General features: G+C 42.1%; 1 protein-coding gene and 1 long non-coding RNA gene across 2 annotated transcripts in view; both read right to left on the bottom strand.

The window, feature by feature from the left end:
- The window catches only part of LOC118218903 (protein NLRC3-like), a gene marked incomplete at its 3' end in the record, with an annotated part of 237255 nt that overhangs the window by 108028 nt on the left and 109889 nt on the right, over positions 1-19338 (bottom strand). The window contains exons 2-5 of the mRNA XM_035401647.1: positions 16809-16895; positions 9357-9498; positions 6764-6874; positions 6367-6477 (exon numbers count right to left, since the gene is read on the bottom strand). Coding sequence (XP_035257538.1) covers positions 6367-6477; positions 6764-6874; positions 9357-9415 — 281 coding nt within the window. The remainder of the gene's footprint in view (positions 1-6366; positions 6478-6763; positions 6875-9356; positions 9499-16808; positions 16896-19338) is intronic.
- LOC118218973 lies at positions 5136-5697 on the bottom strand. The gene is made up of 3 exons (XR_004763617.1): positions 5527-5697; positions 5354-5390; positions 5136-5208 (listed from the first exon to the last, which is right to left on the bottom strand). It is a non-coding gene; the product is annotated as an uncharacterized LOC118218973 (long non-coding RNA).

Below are 19338 nucleotides of genomic sequence, written 5' to 3'. Positions count from 1 at the left end.
AGCAATTTGACGACCCTTGAACAATTCCTTCACCTTCTTGAACGTATCCAGTACAGAAGGATCTTCAGGAAGACTATTAAAGCATTCTGGGCAACCCTGACTTAGATGGCTCTGAAACAGTTTCAACTTTTCAGTCTTCTTCAGCTTCATCAGAGTGCGCAGGAGAGACTGAAATAAACACATGAATAGTTTTGCTGTATCAGTGTGAAATAAACACATAAAGGTGTACTGTATCAGTGTGAAATAAACACATGAAGAGGTGTGCTGTATCAGTGTGAAATAAACACATGAAGAGGTGTGCTGTATCAGTGTGAAATAAACACATAAAGGTGTACTGTATCAGTGTGAAATAAACACATGAAGAGGTGTGCTGTATCAGTGTGAAATAAACACATAAAGGTGTACTGTATCAGTGTGAAATAAACACATGAAGAGGTGTGCTGTATCAGTGTGAAATAAACACATGAAGAGGTGTGCTGTATCAGAGTGAAATAAACACGTGAAGAGGTGTGCTGCATCAGAGCCATGGAAACAAAGCCTTGCTTTATTATGGGTGGCAGTGTAGTATAATGGGTGAGGAGCTGGTCTTGTCAGAGGTGAGAATCCCAGGTAGGACACTGCGGTTGTACCCTTGAGCAAGGTACTTAACCTGCATTGCTTCAGTTCATATCCAGCTGTATAAAAGGAAGCAATGTAAATGCTGTGTAAAAAGTTGTGTAAGTCGCTCTGAATAAGAGTGACTGCTAAATGCCTGCAATGTCTCATGTTTTCTCTTGTAGGAAGGCCAGAACAGGAAAAGATACTTTAGAACACAACAAGCAGCAGGTCTAAAGCCTATATTCGAAATGCAGCTTTCGCTCCTGATTTGTGTTCTTTAGGGACACTACTTGTGATGAATTACGAATGTCCTTGGAATAATTTAGTTGAGTTGAATTAAGTTTCTCAGTGCAATACATTTTTTAATGCTAACTACACAAACCGAGTGCTGAGAGTCCATTCTACCTGCCCCGGGAGTTTCCGCAGTGATCACTAGGGCCGCTTACATTACACCACAAGCAGACACGACAAGGCTTTGTCGGTGTTACATGATGTGCTAAGCGGACTACAGACCAAGCACCCAGACACTGCCCTCATCGTGGCAGGGGACTTCAACAAGGCAAACCTTATGCCAAACTTTTACCAACACGTCAAATGTCCTACCCGAAAGGACAAGATACTTGATCACTGCTATTCATCGTTCAAGGAGGGCTACAAGGCTACCTCTCTACCATCATTTGGCAAATCAGACCATGCCGCCATCTTCCTGATAACAGAATACAAACAACGGATGGTACTGGAAGAGGTGGTGTCGCGAGAGGTCAAGCGCTGGACCGCCCAATCAGAGGCCACTACAGGACGCGCTGGACGACGTCGACTGGGACAGGTTCCAGTCTACCTCTGATGACGTCAACGTGTTTACGGAAGTGGTGACCGGCTTCATTACAACGGTGGTGGACAAAGTTATCCCCACGGTGAAAGTTAAGTGTTTTCCTAACCAGAAACCGTGGGTTGACAGATCCATCCGCGTTGCTCTGAATGCACGCACCACTGCCTATAACGCGGGACTGGTGTCTGGGGACATGACGGAGTACAAGGCGGTGTCCTACAGGCTGAGGCAAGCAATCAAGGATGCGAAGCATCACTACAAGGACAGAGAGGAGCTGAACTCTTTTTATGCACGTTTCAAGGCTAACAATGCTAACATTAGCCTGGCGGCTAGCACAGTTAGCGTGTATAACATGAGTTTCCCCCTGGAGCTGCAAGCTCACTTGCCCTGTCAGAGCACTATGTGAGGAGAATCTCCGGACAAGTCCTCAAGACCTGCGCTGATCTCCTGGCTCCTGTGTTCACCACCATAATCAACCTCTCCCTGGCCCAGTCCATGGTCCCCACATGCCTCAAGAGGTCCACCATTGTCCCTGTACCCAAGAACGCTTCCCCAGCCTGCCTGAATGACTACCGCCCGGTAGCACTCACCTCCGTGGTGATGAAGTGCTTTGAGAGGCTAGTCAAGGACTACATCTGCTCCTCTCTTCCCAGCACCATGGACCCTCTGCAGTTTGCTTACCGCCCCAACAGATCCACAAACGATGCGGTCTGTCAGGTTCTGCATGCCACTCTCTCTCACCTCGACAACAGAGGAGGGGCTATGTAAGATTGCCGTTCATTGATTTCAGCTCAGCTTTCAATACCATAGTCCCCTCCAGACTGGCTGCTAAACTGACTGACCTGGAACTGAACACCTCCGTTTGTGCCTGGATACTGGATTTCCTGACCGCCAGACCCCAGGTGGTTAGAGTGGGTAAGCACACCTCAAACCCCCTCACCCTCAGCACTGGAGCCCCCCAGGGGTGTGTGTTGAGCCCTCTGCTGTACTCCCTGTACACACGACTGTGTGGCCAGGTTTGAGTCCAACACCATCGTCAAGTTTGCTGACGACACAGTGGTGGTAGGCCCGATCACCAACGACGACGAGAAGGCCTATCTCCAGGAGGTGGCAGACCTGTCACTGTGGGGCCAGGACAACCGTCTCTTCCTGAACGTCAGCAAAACCAAGGAAATGGTGGTGGACTTCTGTAAGAAGAAACGGCTGAGGACCGACACCCCTCTACAGATCAACGGGACACCGGTAGAGAGGGTGAGAAATTTCAAGTACCTCGGTGTCCACATGACAGAGGACCTGACATGGACACTGCACACAGACACTGTGGTGAGAAAGGCAAGGCAGCGCCTGTATCACCTCAGACAGCTGAGGAAGTTCAGAGTCTCCAAGAAGATCCTGAAAACCTCCTACTCTGCAACCATTGAGAGAATCCTGCTGGGGAACACCACCATCTGGTACGGCAACTGCTCCTCTCTGGACCGGAGAGCCCTGCAGAGGGTGGTGCGGTCAGCTGAGCGTACCATGGGGACCACACTCCCCACTCTGCAGGACCTGTACCCCAGGAGGTGCTTAAGCAGAGCAAAGAGGATTATGAAGGACTCTTTCCATCCCAACAACAAACTGTTTGAGCTGCTGCGGTCAGGCAAATGCCTACGCAGTCACAGGACCAACACGGAAAGACTAAGGAGGAGCTTCCTCCCTCAGGACATCAGTGCTTTTAACTGCACTGCCAGGACAACTGTCCTAAAATAGTATTTTCACCTCAAGCACATAGCACCTTTACCTCAATGTACACTGCAGCACCTTACCGTCCCACAGTTTACTTTGTATTTTTCTTTTTTCTTTCTTCTACTTATTGTATGATGTATCATAGGTTGCACTGCTTCCTAAGTCTTATTTTAGGACTTATATTAGGACTTACTTTTTTTTACTTATTTGTATTGCTCGTATTTTTTTTAATAACTGCTCTTTATATTCTTCTCTCTTTTAATTTGTATTCATATCTTATATTTTATATTATTAGTCTTATTATTATTATTTATTTATTTAGTTATTTATTTATTTTTTCTGCATATAATTATTATTGAAGCGTTATGTTGCACAGTCTACAAGGAGTTTGTCGCACCAGCATTTCACTGTATGTACATGTATATCTCATAAAAAACACGTTTTCAACGTACAAAAATGCCAAGTTACTCACACATATAAGACATACCCCGTCTATAACTCATTCATTCAGACTGCCAAAATCCAGGCCTGCCATTAAAAGTATTGATATCAAAATGACGCCCAGTTACGGTACTACAAACAATATAGGCTATCTTGCCTCACCGAAAGCTAGAACCGGAAAACTTGATAGTGGAGAATAGGAGCAGACGCATATGTCCCAGCAGGCTTTGCATATGAGAAAATAACAACAGTGTGAGAGAAATTAGGATGAAATGATGAAATTGCATAGTTGAAACAATATGTTTTTATCAGAATGGGCATGTAGGTGAAGGTTGACATGATCACAGACTATGGTGCGAAGTAAATGAAGTGACCATGAGCGAGCTTAGTATCCTTATCGAATGGTATATATAACAGTCTGTATGAAGCATTAGCCATTAAAGTGGAGGGTTAATAAGGAACGTGTGAAATGTATTGCATTGATGTGATTTTCTCATGTTCAGTAGTAGTAGTTAGAATTATAAGTGAGTTATGATTTTAAATGTAATGTTTTAATGGGGAGTTGCAGAACGTACATACGTAGTAATTGTTTGTATGTGGCTAGATAGAGAACAGGGCGAGGTAACACGAATGTAGAAACGTGGCGTTTGCCGATAAGAAGGTTTTGTACGGTAGCCAAGTGAAGAAATATAGTTAGTAGAAATGGCACAGTGGTGAACTGGTGTAACTTTTTAATAAAAGGAATACAATTGCCATCATGAAATGCATATGGGTGGCCGTGAGTGAGATTTGGTAAAGCAAATATAAGCGTAAGAAAACGTGAATGTAAAAGAGGAAGTTATCTGCCTGAGGGTGAGGCGGGATTCAATCCTTCAACCGTTGAATCCATATGGCTTTGCAATACTGTAGCTGGTTAATAACTGAATGTGCAGACGGTACGTCATAATGCAGTGTATATGTTCGGTGAACGGCGGGTAGATATGGTGCAAAAGCAATAATTGAGAAGTAGTAGACAATTATTAGTGAGAGTAAAAGCAGGTTAAAGAAACATGTCCCTAGCTGGGCTAGAACTTACGACCCCATGTTTGCAAGACTGTAACCTTACTCACTAGGCCACAGGCAGATTAGCTGTTTAAACTGGAAATGTTTCAGAGTAAAAAGGCATGGGTATTTTGCGTGTGTATGCAAGTTTTTGATTGGGTTGTGTAGGTGAAGATTTGGCTGATGTCGGTAAAATGTCCAATGGGGAGACAGTGGGATAGGCGGCAGGAAAAATAAGAATGAGAAGAAGAAGGAAAAAACGCAAAATCCCCTTAGTTTGGGGCTTTACTGTGTGGACATGTGAAGTTGTTTATGAAATCTGTCTGTTGAAATGGGGTCAGAATGTACAGAATTTAATGTTTTTAAGGGCTGAGTGTCTGTGGCTGCTGTGGTTATTTCTGTGGGGAAACCTGAAAAGTGACAAACTCTCGGTGCTGTATAGGTATGGGGCATGCCCCCGCCAAGGCGTAATTTGGCGGGATGGCATACCTGCCATCCCAATGCATGTGACAAATAAAGCCTTTGAACTTAAAAACAATCTGTTTGGAGTCATCCACTGCCATCGTTTATGGATCCTAAAAAAGAATCCACTTTATCTGTGAGCCAAAGAGGGCCAGATCAATTTTTATAAACTTTAATAAACCTGATTAGATATTCAATCTGACCGTCTGAAAGTCATATTAACTTCAAACATTAAAATAGAAAGAGAACATATCATACCTGTTTTGAGGAGAACAGTTTATTTGAGCACTGAATCCTGTGAATAAATCATGAGACACAACTTAGTTAAACTCTTTTACTGCAGCTCTAACTCACAGCACATGGAGACAGAGCTTCCAGTGAAAATCATCCTCTTATTGCAGGTATAATTCAATACGAACATGTTTCATTACCTTTGATCACCTGTGAACTCTCCTCTGAAGTAGACTGGAAGATCCATTGAATGGTCACTCTTCATAGACAGACAGCTGGATACAGGTGACCCAGCCCAATCTACCTGTAGCCTGTGAACAAAACATGGAGACAGAGCTTCCAGTGAAACTCATCCTCTTACTGCAGCTCTAACTCACAGCACATGGAGACAGAGCTTCCAGTGAAACTCATCCTCCTACTGCAGCTCTAACTCACAGCACATGGAGACAGAGCTTCCAGTTAAACTCATCCTCTTACTGCAGCCCTAACTCAGAGCACATGGAGACAAAGCTTCCAGTTAAACTCTTCTTCTTACTGCAGCTCTAACTCACAGCACAAGAAGACAGAGCTTCCAGTTAAACTCATGCTCTTACTGCAGCTCTAACTCACAGCACATGGAGACAGAGCTTCCAGTTAAACTCATCCTCTTACAGCAGCTCTAACTCACAGCACATGGAGACAGAGCTTCCAGTTCAACTCATCCTCTTACTGCAGCTCTAACTCACAGCACAAGAAGACAGAGCTTCCAGTTAAACTCATCCTCTTACTGCAGCTGTAACTCACAGCACATGGAGACAGAGCTTCCAGTTAAACTCATCCTCTTACTGCAGCTCTAACATGGAGACAGAGCTTCCAGTTAAACTCATGCTCTTACTGCAGCTCTAACTCACAGCACATGAAGACAGAGCTTCCAGTTAAACTCATCCTCTTACTGCAGCTCTAACTCACAGCACATGGAGACAGAGTTTCCAGTTAAACGCATCCTCTTACTGCAGCTCTAACAATTCAACCGTAGTGTCAATATGAACTTGTTTCATTACCTTTGATCACCTGTGAACTGTCCTCTGAAGTTGATTGGACGATCCATTGAATGATCACTCTTCATAGACGGACAGCTGGGTACAGGTGACCCTGTCCTCTCTACCCGAACCCTGTGAACAAACATGGAAACAGAGCTTCCAGTTAAACTCATCCTCTTACTGCAGCTCTAACTCACGGCACATGGAGACAGAGCTTCCAGTTAAACTCATCCTCTTACTGCAGCTCTAACTCACAGCACATCCGAATGGGATATACAACACATCATGACACTTTAAACGGATCTAATACACCCATGTTGACCTGAACGTGCTATCATGCACCCCACTACACCTGAAAGTTGCCAATGAAAATTAAGTTCAATTCAACCGTAGTGTCAATGTGAACTTGTTTCATTACCTTTGATCACCTGTGAACTGTCCTCTGAAGTTGATTGGACGATCCATTGAATGATCACTCTTCATAGACGGACAGCTGGGTACAGGTGACCCTGTCCTCTCTACCCGAACCCTGTGATCAAACATGGAGACAGAGCTTCCAGTTAAACTCAGCCTCTTACTGCAGCTCTAACTCACAGCACATGGAGACAGAGCTTCCAGTTAAACTCGTCCTCTTACTGCAGCTGTAACTCACAGCACATGCAGACAGAGCTTCCAGTTAAACTCATCCTCTTACTGCAGCTCTAACTCACGGCACATGGAGACAGAGCTTCCAGTTAAACTCATCCTCTTACTGCAGCTCTAACTCACAGCACATCCGAATGTGATATAAAACACATCATGACACTTTAAAATGATCTAATACACCCATGTGGACCTGAACGTGCTATCATGCACCCCACTACACCTGAAAGTTGCCAATGAAATATAAGTTCAATTTAACCGTAGTGTCAATATGAACTTGTTTCATTACCTTTTATCACCAGTGAACTGTCCTCTGAAGTTGATTGGACGATCCATTGAATGATCACTCTTCATGGAAGGACAGCTGGGTACAGGTGACCCTGTCCTCTCTACCCGAACCCTGTGAACAAACATGGAAATAAAGCTTCTAGTTAAACTCATCCTCTTACTGCAGCTCTAACTCACAGGACATGGAGACAAAGCTTCCAGTGAAACTCATCCTCTTACTGCATCTCTAACTCACAGCACATGGAGACAGAGCTTCCAGTTAAACTCATCCTCTTACTGCAGCTCTAACTCACAGCACATGGATACAGAGCTTCTAGTTAAACTCATCCTCTTACTGCAGCTCTAACTCACAGCACATGGAGACAGAGCTTCCAGTTAAACTCATCATATTACTGCAGCTCTAACTCACAGCACATGGAGACAGAGCTTCCAGTTAAACTCATCCTCTTACTGCAGCTCTAACTCACAGCACATGGAGACAGAGCTTCCAGTTAAACTCATCCTCTTACTGCAGCTCTAACTCACAGCACATGGAGACAGAGTTTCCAGTTAAACGCATCCTCTTACTGCAGCTCTAACATGGAGACAGAGCTTCCAGTTAAACTCATGCTCTATCTGCAGCTCTAACTCACAGCACATGAAGACAGAGCTTCCAGTTAAACTCATCCTCTTACTGCATCTCTAACTCACAGCACATGGAGACAGATCTTCCAGTTAAACTCATCCTCTTACTGCAGCTCTAACAATTCAACCATAGTGTCAATATGAACTTGTTTCATTACCTTTGATCACCTGTGAACAGTCCACTGAAGTTGATTGGACGATCCATTGAATGATCACTCTTCATAGACGGACAGCTGGGTACAGGTGACCCTGTCCTCTCTACCCGAACCCTGTGAACAAACATGGAAACAGAGCTTCCAGTTAAACTCATCCTCTTACTGCAGCTCTAACTCACAGCACATGGAGACAGAGCTTCCAGGTAAACTCATCCTCTTACTGCATCTCTAACTCACAGCACATGGAGACAGAGCTTCCAGTGAAACTCATCCTCTTACTGCAGCTCATACTCAGAGCACATGGAGACAGAACTTCCACTTAACTCATCCTCTTACTGCAGCTCTAACTCACAGCACATGGAGACAGAGCTTCCAGTTAAAGTCAGCCTCTTACTGCAGCTCTACCTCACAGCACATGGAGACAGAGTTTCCAGTAAAACACATCTTCTTACTGCAGCTCTAACATGGAGACAGAGCTTCCAGTTAAACTCATCCTCTTACTGCAGCTCATACTCACAGCACATGGAGACAGAACTTCCACTTAACTCATCCTCTTACTGCAGCTCTAACTCACAGCACATGGAGACAGAGCTTCTAGTTAAACTCATCCTCTTACTGCAGCTCTAACTCACAGCACATGGAGACAGAGCTTCCAGTTAAACTCATCCTCTTACTGCAGCTCTAACTCACAGCACATGGAGACAGAACTTCCACTTAACTCATCCTCTTACTGCAGCTCTAACTCACAGCACATGGAGACAGAGCTTCTAGTTAAACTCATCCTCTTACTGCAGCTCTAACTCACAGCACATGGAGACAGAGCTTCCAGTTAAACTCATCTTCTTACTGCAGCTCTAACTCACAGCACATGGAGACAGAGCTTCCAGTTAAACTCATCCTCTTACTGCAGCTCTAACTCACAGCACATGGAGACAGAGCTTCCAGTTAAACTCATCCTCTTACTGCAGCTCTAACTCACAGCACATGGAGACAGAGCTTCCAGGTAAACTCATCCTCTTACTGCAGCTCATACTCACAGCACATGGAGACAGAGCTTCCAGTTAAACTCGTCCTCTTACTGCAGCTCTAACTCACAGCACATGGAGACAGAGCTTCCAGTTAAACTCATCCTCTTACTGCAGCTCTAACTCACAGCACATGGAGACAGAGCTTCCAGTTAAACTCATATTCTTACTGCAGCTCTCTAACACAACACATGGAGACAGAGCTTCCAGTTAAACTCTTCCTCTTACTGCAGCTCTAACCCACAGCACATTGACTCTCTGATTCATCCATTTTTACCTCTTTCTCGCAGGGCCATGTGTTCCATCGTCAGTCTCGGTCTCCTCTGAGGAACTCATTTTAGAAATAGCGCCCCCTGTCTCAGGACACCTGAACACACCAGATCAGATTCACAAGTGGGTTCTGACCCAAATTGGCAGACCTGTAAATACACACAAGAAGAACACGATAACGCACAGACATAATAATACACACAGACACACACATTCATCAAATCAAATAGAACAGACAGGGACAAATCTGGAATTTAACTGAGCCATAAACTTGTACAGTAATACAATTCCCTCCAAAATATTCTGCACCCATGATAACAATTACTAGGACTGTTCAATATAAGGATTACCAGTGCTGAGGTATATTTTCATTGTCCAACATATGGAATATATTTAATGATATAATGGAAACTACCAAAATGACACATTTCTCAGATGATACAACAATTTTACAAAAAGTGTGCGTCACAATTATTGGCACCCCTGTATTTGGTGCTGTGTGCACCCTCCCCTCGCAGGGATAATGGCACTGAGTCTTTTTACATAACGTCTCATAAGACCAGAGAACACATTGGGAGGGATCTTAGACTCTTCCTCCACCCACAATCTTTCCAGATCCTGATGTCTTTGTTGATCCGTGCTCATGGACTGTGCTGTTCAATTGAGTCACAGGTTTTCAGGGAGTTTCAGCAGTCTTTAGACTGTTGTAGCCATTACACAATGATGCTTCTGCATCATTAACCTTTTTATTTGTGGATTTTAACGTGAATTTGGGGTCATTGTCTTGCTGAAAGATCCACTAGTTTCAGTCTGCTGGCAGAGGTAGTCAGGTTTAGGGCTAAATTGTCCTGGTACTTGGGTAGAGTTCACGATGCTGCTTTCCTTAACAAGGGCCCCAGGACCAGTGTGAGCAAAGTAGCCCCATAACATTAAAGATCCACCACCGTATTTTTCTTTTCAGTATATACATCCTTAAATCCATCCTACATCATATTCCTGGACATGGTTGTGAGGGGGGTTGGAGCCTCTCCCAGCATGCATTGGGCAAGAGGCAGGAAAAAACCCTGAACAGGTCACCAGTCCACACAGGGCACACACACCATGCACTTACACACTCATACATTCAAGCACTTTAGTGTCTCCAATTAGCTTAACCTGCATGTCTTTGGACTGTGGGAGGAAACCCATGCAGACATGGGATGAGAATATGCAATCTCCACACACACCACCATGCTGCCCTCCAGCAGTTTTAAACTACTTCATTATTGCCCTCACAGTAGTAGCTAGCATCTTCAGTTTATTTTTGATCAATTGCCTGATTTTCAAAGGTCAGCAACCATTTTCATTTTATTCGTCAATTCTTTGTCTTTCTCTGCGGCAAAGATGAAAGCAGGTTCTCAGTTTAATCCTCCAGTGAAACAGGAAGCCATGGAAGGCCACAAGAGTTTCTCTTAATATTGATGTAGATTTCGTTTGATTTTATTTTATTCATGAGAATCTTTAGGGGTGCCAATTATTTTTATATATTTTTGGGAAAAAACAACCCTACCCGATTCCAACCGTCACACTACAGGGCGCCAGTTCCCCCAATCTTAGTTTGTTTTCTGTGCCTGTTTAGTGCTAATTAAGGAGTTGTGTCGCAAACATTTAATAGCCTGACCAGATTCACATTACAGGTATCTGTAACTGATTTATGATTAGTCAAAGAGCTAATTTAAGATCTCTACATGGTTCATACACTTTTTCACCAATGATTTTCAATGACTTTTCCATGACTTCTCCACAACCTTTAACTGAATTTCCATGACCAAAACAAATGACTTTTTCTCAGCGGGACGATTTAAAATTATTTATTGTAACACTAAGTAAAATTAGGTCTGCATCTGAAACATATGGTGCCTCTCTAAAACAAATAAACACCAGACAGACACACTTAGATACATTCTCTCATATTTTAATTCGAATAGTTTAACATTTTTGTCAGTTTTTCCATTCGAACGTCTTTCTCTGTACATTCGCTAGTTAGTACACTCAGTATGTGCCTTGTGAGCTGACGGTAACCCTTCTAACCAAACGTGAGCTTGACATTCTTACCTTTAATGCTTATTTTAATTTGGTTAATATTAGCCTTCAATCACTCCCTTTCGCTGCACTCCACTGTCACGCGAAACAGAGAGCTAACGCGTTAACTAATGTTACCTGAAGACAAAGGTTTATGTTCAATTTATTAGCGTTATCGAAACCTGAAAAGTTGAAGCGAACGATTACGGCATTTTTTTGAAACGTTAACTTAGTGTTTTGTGTAGCGACCCGGTTGAAACAGCTCATTTCTCCGATGCAGTTACTGGCGGTTGATTTAATTAGCGGTATTAATGTGACGAGAAGCTCTTTGTCGTTTGAATGCATAACACGCAATTCCTTGAAGACTCGACACATTTTATGCGTGACAGTTTAACTATTACTTGTAAACCGTACAGTTATATTGTCGTTTTTTATCTATAAAAAATCTATTGCATATATTGTTGGTGCTCCTTACATTTTGGTGGGTGCTCCTAACTTTTTGAAGTTGGGAGCACCAGTGCTCCGAAGTAAAAGAGTTAATTTCGAGCCCTGATATATTATTGAAGCTGCACTTCCCTGGCATATTGTCGGCACAGTAGGGCCTACGTTTAATAACTGCTACATTAGCAGAGGCGTGCCTGTTGGGCGTGCCAGTAAACAGACTGAGCCAGACCGATTAACTTCTCACACCACCAAAATACCGCGAAGTTTACGTGCCAATTTACGTTTTATTACTATACATACTATTTTTATGATTGGATTAATTATTAGTAATTATATTTGGATTAATTATTAGTAATTATATTTGATGCAACTTGAGCTGTTTCCATTACTTTTCCAAAACTTTTCAAAAAATATTATTTTCCATAACTTTTCCAGGGCCTGGAAATTGCATTTTAAATTTCAATAACTTTTCCAGGTTTTTCATTACCGTACGAACCCTGTCTCTAACTGCATTTTCACTCATCAAAAAACTTAATCTCGAATTACATTTTGCTAGTAAGATTGAATTTACTTTCGCCATTCAGTTGTATGGGACCTCCAATTAAAAGATATCTACAATTCAGTTTTGACTATCCAAAACGTGAATTCCAGATACTGTATCGCCATTTCAGGACCAGGACCCAAACGGAGAGTGGGGAAAACACCAGGAACTCCAAAAAGGCAAATCCAATCAAAGATTTTACTCTCATACAGGTAACAGAAAACAGATAAGAAAAACAAGGCCAGACAATGCAGGCTGAGGCAGGCAGGCAGGCAGGCAGGCAGGCAGGCAGGCAGGCAGGCAGGCAGGCAGGCAGGCAGGCAGAAACACAAGGAACCAGCACCCAAATCAGGAAAACAGAGAACTTAAATAGCCACAAAGATAACAAGACACAGGTGAACTCAAAGCACAATCAAACCAGAGCAGGGAGGGATAACGAGACACAAAGAAAAACAATGACAGAATAATTGAAAACAATAATACAATTAACACAGGGGTAACTAAAGAGGGAGCAAACTGAAATACAAACTGAAGTACTGCCATCTGGTGGCCCAGAAAAGGAAAAAACAGAAACAGAAAAAGGCAGAATCCTGACAATATCTAAATGATCTTTTTGCATAACTGAATCGAAGATATTACTAGCCAAAATATGGCAAGCCATTTTAGATAATTCGAACAGCTCTTATCATGGCTGCCACTTAGACACTTCCGGGTCATTTCACTCAGTTAGGAACCTTCCTAAGCAAAAAAGACTATGGCTGCGTCCGCATAGTAAAAAAAATGATGTCTTTTCCTAACCACTTTTCCTTGACCTTAATGGAAAATGTCATGCAGTTAAGGAAAGATGTTGAAGGAGTTAGGAACTCAGTTAGGAACCTTCCTAAGCAAAAAAGACATGGGTTTGCTTAGGAAGGTTCCTAACTGAGTGAAATAACCCAGAAGTATCTAAGTGGCAGCCATGATAAGAGCTGTTCAAATTCTCTAAATGCTAAGGAAAGGTGCTTCAATGCTTCCTATCTTATCTCCTTTAGCATAGGGCACACTGGACCATCCTTTACGAAAGGAAAGGAGATAATGCCGTCCCACAATTCCTTACAGCAGCAACATTTAAAGCGAAGCACAATTCGGCAGTTCACAAAAACAAACGATCAACATGACTGAGTTGTGTGGTGGTTCTTAAGCTATTATATGCATAGGCTTATAATCAGATCATAATCAGCATATTAACCATAACACAGAAGTCTGTCTGGGAAATGAGACGTTTTTAGCTAGATTATGTTTTTAATTCCACATGTTTGAAACTTATGAATGATGATATGTACAGTAGTAAATTTGTAGGCCTAACATGGTATGCCTATCTTGCATTAAATTTAATGAATTATTTTCATACAATCATACTAATTGGGATTCATGTCGATAAATATGAGTGGAGGGTGAGCGTGAGCAACCATTCTCAATGTGACAACCATTTCGTTTCATTTTTGTGACTGGTAGCCTATTCCTTTTTTAATTTTTATTCGAACCCTGGTAATGAAGTAATATTTTTCACCGGGTTGTCCACGTTTATTTAGCCTGCATGAAACATCACTGTAAGAATGCACGGAGCGAAGTATCTAAGATGGGCTTTTAGTAGTCCATCAATCTTCGGAACATTGGGGTGGCAGGTATGCCATCCCGCAGAGTTATGCCTTGGCGGGGGCATGCCCCATACCTATACAGCACAGAGAGTTTGCCACTTTTCATGGTTCCCCACAGAAATAACCACAACAGCCACAGACACTCAGCCCTTAAAAACATTAAATTCTGTACATTATGACAGATTTTGCGTTTTCTCCTTCTTCTTCTTCTTCTCATTCTTATTTTCCCCATTGGACATTTTACCGACACCAGCCAAATCCTCACCCTCACGACCCAATCAAAAACTCGCATACACACGCAAAATACCCATACCTTTTTATTCTGAAACATTTCCAAATTGAACAGTTAATCTGCATGTGGCCTAGAGGGTAAGGTTACAGTCTTGGGAACACGGTCATAGGTTCAAGCCCAGCTAGGAACATGTTTCTTTAACCTGCTTCGACCCTCACTAATTATTGTCTACTACTTATCAATTATTGCTTTTGCACCATATCTACCCACCGTTCACCGAACGTATACACTGCATTATGACGTACTGTCTGCACGTTCAGTTATTAACCGGCTACACTATATGAAAGCCATATGGATTCAACGGGAGCTCTTCTGTGCTTACTGGCCTGTGTTCTTCTTTAAAACCACGGACAGGTTTGCTAATGATATTTCGCGCATTGCATAGCTATGTCATGGTGCTGCACTAACAAAGTCACAGACTGGTAAACCTCCGGTTGATGAAGGATTGAATCCCGCCTCGCCCTCAGGCAGATAATGTCCTCTTTTACACGAACGTTTTCTTACGCTTTTATATTTTCTTTACCAAAACTCACTCACGCCCACTCATATGCATTTCATGACGGCAAATGTATTCCTTTTATTACAAAGTTACACCAGTTCACCACTGTGCCATTTCTACTAACTATATTTCTTCACTTGGCTACCGTACAATACCTTCTTATCAGCAAACGCCACGTTTCTACATTCATGTTACCTCGCCCTGTTCTCTATCTAACCACATACAAACAATTACTACGTATGTACGTTCTGCAACCCCCCATTAAAACATTACATTTAAAACCATGACTCACTCATAAATATAACTACTAGTACTGAACATGGAAAAAAGCACATTAGTGCAGTAAGTTTCACACGTCACCTAACACTCCACTTTGACAGCTAATGCTTTATACCGACTGTTATATATACCATCCCGTGAGGAAAATAAGTACGCTCATGGTCACTTTTTTTATTCTGTACTATAGTCTGTGATCATGTCAACCTTCACCTACATGCCCATTCTGCTAAAAACATATTGTTTCAACTACGCAATTTCATAATTTCATCCTAATTTCTCTCACACTGTTGTTATTTTCTCATATGCAAAACCTACTGGGACATATGCGTCTGCTCCTATTCTCCACTATCAAGTTTTCCGGTTCTAGCTTAGCAAAACAGCGAACAGGATTCCCACCTGCAGATAAGCCTATCAAACTGCCTCATAAACCTTACACAAACAATAAAAGTGCATCTCCGCGAAATAACAGACAACGGAGCAGGACAGCAGGGTACACAAGTTGCGACCTATGAAGCTCTAATTCTACGTGCTTGCTGATTCCTTTCTCAATCAAGGCTTGTTGGATGGCGGTCAAATCCGTGAGTACATACATGCCATATTTCACCTGCGTTTCTTTGTCACAGCCACTGTTTTACATATATAGCAAACTGAAACTGCTCAACAGTACACGCTCATCAGACTGTACAAATTCACACAAGGACAGCCATAATCCACAACCGTTTCTTACAGGGTCACTTCGCATTTCTCACTCTCATAATAAAACGCTTTGCAAAAAGAAATGATATCTCATAAAAAACACGTTTTCAACGTACAAAAATGCCAAGTTACTCAGAATTATTGATATCAAAATGACGCCAAGTTACGGTACTACAAACAATATAGGCTATCTTGCCTCACCGAAATTAAATAAGATGCATTCCAAAGCAATGCTACCCAATATTTCCTCAGTTCTTTCAAGTCACTTGGCCCTGTGTTTTGTAATCTTACCATTTTACAATGTCATGCAAACTTTGTGTAAGATCAAAGAGTCAAATATTTCGAATTGCCTCGTGGAACACATTGAAATTAACTACAGGAAGCATATTTCTCCAGAAAACATGTTCATACTTGCTTCTGAACTGAATTTGAGTACATGTACAAGTTATTGTATATTTGCTACGTACAAGAAATACTGTAAAATATATATTGTGCATACATACATAGAGAATTTCTTTATCCCCATGGGGACATTTCCCTCGCAGCATGTTACATTCACATTTACGAACACACACATACCAAGACACGTACTATCATTCACACAACAGAAAGGTTGGGCAGCGAAATACATACATACCAATACAAATTGGACATATACACGCCTATTCAATCAATCCTGACTGTGAGATAGCCATCCACACATATGTTTGGCCTGTCCATGTAGTCCAATGCTTATACACACAGGGCCAAGTGACTTGAAAGAACTGAGGAACTATTGGGTAGCACTGCTTTGGAATGCATCTTATTTAATTTCGGTGAGGCAAGATAGCCTAAGTTGTTTGTAGTACCGTAACTTGGCGTCATTTTGATATCAATACTTTTGAGTAACTTGGCATTTTTGTACGTTGAAATCGTGTTTTTTATGAGATTCCATATACGGGCAAGGTTTTTGCTATGCGTTACGTCAGACTTCTGAGGCCTATTCGGACGCAGCCTTTTTATCCGCTTACCTGTAGGTGGACGCTTTTTCGCGTAATAGGTGCCTGCGTTCTTCCTTGTCCGTTCACCCGATATATAAGCAGCTTGAAACACAGCAACTGACAACAGACAACAACAGACAGGTTTGTCACAAACACATACATATAGGAATTGTAAGGTCAGCTAACCTTATTTGTTTCCTAGTGGGAAAACTAGAAGACCATCGTCGGTTAGCCTAGTCAAAGACAGACCGACACCCCCAGTCAAAGCCTGCGAGAGTAGACAGTAAACTGTAGCGAGATCGTCATCCAGTGCCGAATTGCCCCATTTTATTCACTCGAACAGGGTAATGTTTATTAAAGTCGTCGTAATATGTCCATATATGTTTGGAAGGACATGGAATTTCACACAAAGGTAGTTAAATTACCCTAAATACCGGACACCTAGGCTACTTCCAACCCCCACATCTTTTCGAAATTTTCAATAAAAAGGACGGGACCAACGCCGCAAAGAAGCGTGTCCGGGTTCTGGAGGGTGTCCGACTATGAGTAAAATGATATCATATAGGCGTAGAGTAATCTCTGCCTAACATGCACTGTATATTTTTCCTCAGTATTGCAAACCACTTAATTTTAGTAGGCTAATGGGAATGATTTCCTCTAAAACATGAAAAAAGTAACAACCCCTTAATTGTTTAATTTAAAACAAAATCAGGGTTTATAGTGCAGTAAGTGTAAAAATGTCAAAAACAAGCGACAAGTCCTGTGACGTCCGTCTCACTAGGCTACCTCCTCACGTAGTAGAAGTGGTCATGGAATATCAAAAAATTGAAGTAAACTTTCTTTTAAAGGTTATTTTTAAATTACTTTTTAAATTTTAAATTACTTCTTAAAAGGTATGTTTGGATTCCGTATGAGCTCTTAGCTTGTTAGACTACTCATTAAACTCGCCATTTTATTGCCAGTTATCCGTTTTTCTGAATTACGCGGGTTAATGCGATTATACCTGCAGATTCCCATTCCTCCCCGCAGCCCTTTACCATCAGCTTCTCTTACCTCAGTTCCACTTCACAACAGACTGTTTACTCCGTTTTTTACATTTCATTTTATTCCTTCTTTCCTAGGATTTCTTTCTCCTCTGTTTTTAAAATGGCCGTTAAGCTTCCGTTTCTGTTTTGGACCTTTCCTTACTTACCTGTTTACCTGCTCAACTGAATGTTCGATGGGTGGAGTCATCTGTTGTGGAGTGTAACTGAGGTAAGAGAAGCTGAAGGTAAAGGGCTGCGGGGAGGAATGGGAATCTGCAGGTATAATTTATTAGCTGCGTCAGTCACGGTATTTAATAAGTTATGCAGAATAAACAAATATTTCATCCATGTAGATCTTTGCCAAATTTTAGCACATACAGTGAGCACCATAATTCATTGGACAGTGACACATTTTTTGTTATTTTGGTTCTGTACTCTAGCACTTTGGGTTTGAAAGGATACAATGACAATCAGGTTGAAGTGCAGAGTGTCAGTGGCATTTTCATCCATATCGAATGAACCGTTTAGAAATGACAGAACCTTTTGTACATGGTCCCCCCATTTTAAGGTACTACAAGTATTTGTTGAATTGGCTTCACAGATGTGTTTCGTTTGGCAGGTATATTAATTTGTGTCGTTAGTGAATGCAAAAGAGAGCTGTTGATGTCTAGTCTTGATTCTAGACTTTGCAATTGCCTTTGGAGATTGTTGTTGGGGTGTGACAACATGAGGAAGACAGCAGTGTCGATACAAAATAAGCCGGCCGTCATAAGGCTCAGAAATGAAAATTAGTCAATCAGGAACATTGCAGAAACCCTGGGCATGCCCAAGTCAACAGTTTGGTTCATCATTAACAAGAAAAAAACAACTGGTGAACTCAATTATGTCAAAAGACCCGGTAGACTGAGGAAGACCATTGTAGTGGATGACCGGAGAATACTCTCTATGGTGAAGGAAACCCCCCTGACAACAGCCCAACAGATCAAAAACACTCTCCTTGATGCAGGTGTAGATATGTCAAAGTCTACCATATGTAGAAGACTACACCAGCAGGACTACAGAGGGTACATTACTAGATGCAAACCACTGATAAGCCTGAAGAACTGAAAGGCAAGATTACAGTTTGCTAAAAAGCACCTTAAAAAGCCCCAAGAGTTCTGGAACAAAGTTTTGTGGACAGATGAGACAAAGATTAACATGTACCAGAGTGATGGAAAGAGGAAAGTGTAGAGAAAAAAAGGAAATGCCCATGATCCAAAGCATACCATCTCATCTGTGAAACATGGTGGAGGGGGTGTTATGGCTTGGGCCTGTATGGCTGCCAGTGGAACGGGCTCACTTGTCTTCATCCATGATGTGACTGCAGACAGAAGTAGAACAATGTATGAAGTCTACAGAAATATTTTATCTGCTCAGATCAAACCAAATGCCTCCAAACTCATTGAACGGCACTTCACCATGCAGCAAGACAATGACCGAAACATACTGCTAGAGCAATGAAGGGGTTTTTGACGGCCAAAAAGTGGAAAATCCTT

Source organism: Anguilla anguilla, chromosome 19 (assembly GCF_013347855.1).
Source record: "Anguilla anguilla isolate fAngAng1 chromosome 19, fAngAng1.pri, whole genome shotgun sequence".
NCBI lineage: Eukaryota > Metazoa > Chordata > Actinopteri > Anguilliformes > Anguillidae > Anguilla > Anguilla anguilla.
This window is presented reverse-complemented; position numbering and strand designations above follow the sequence as displayed.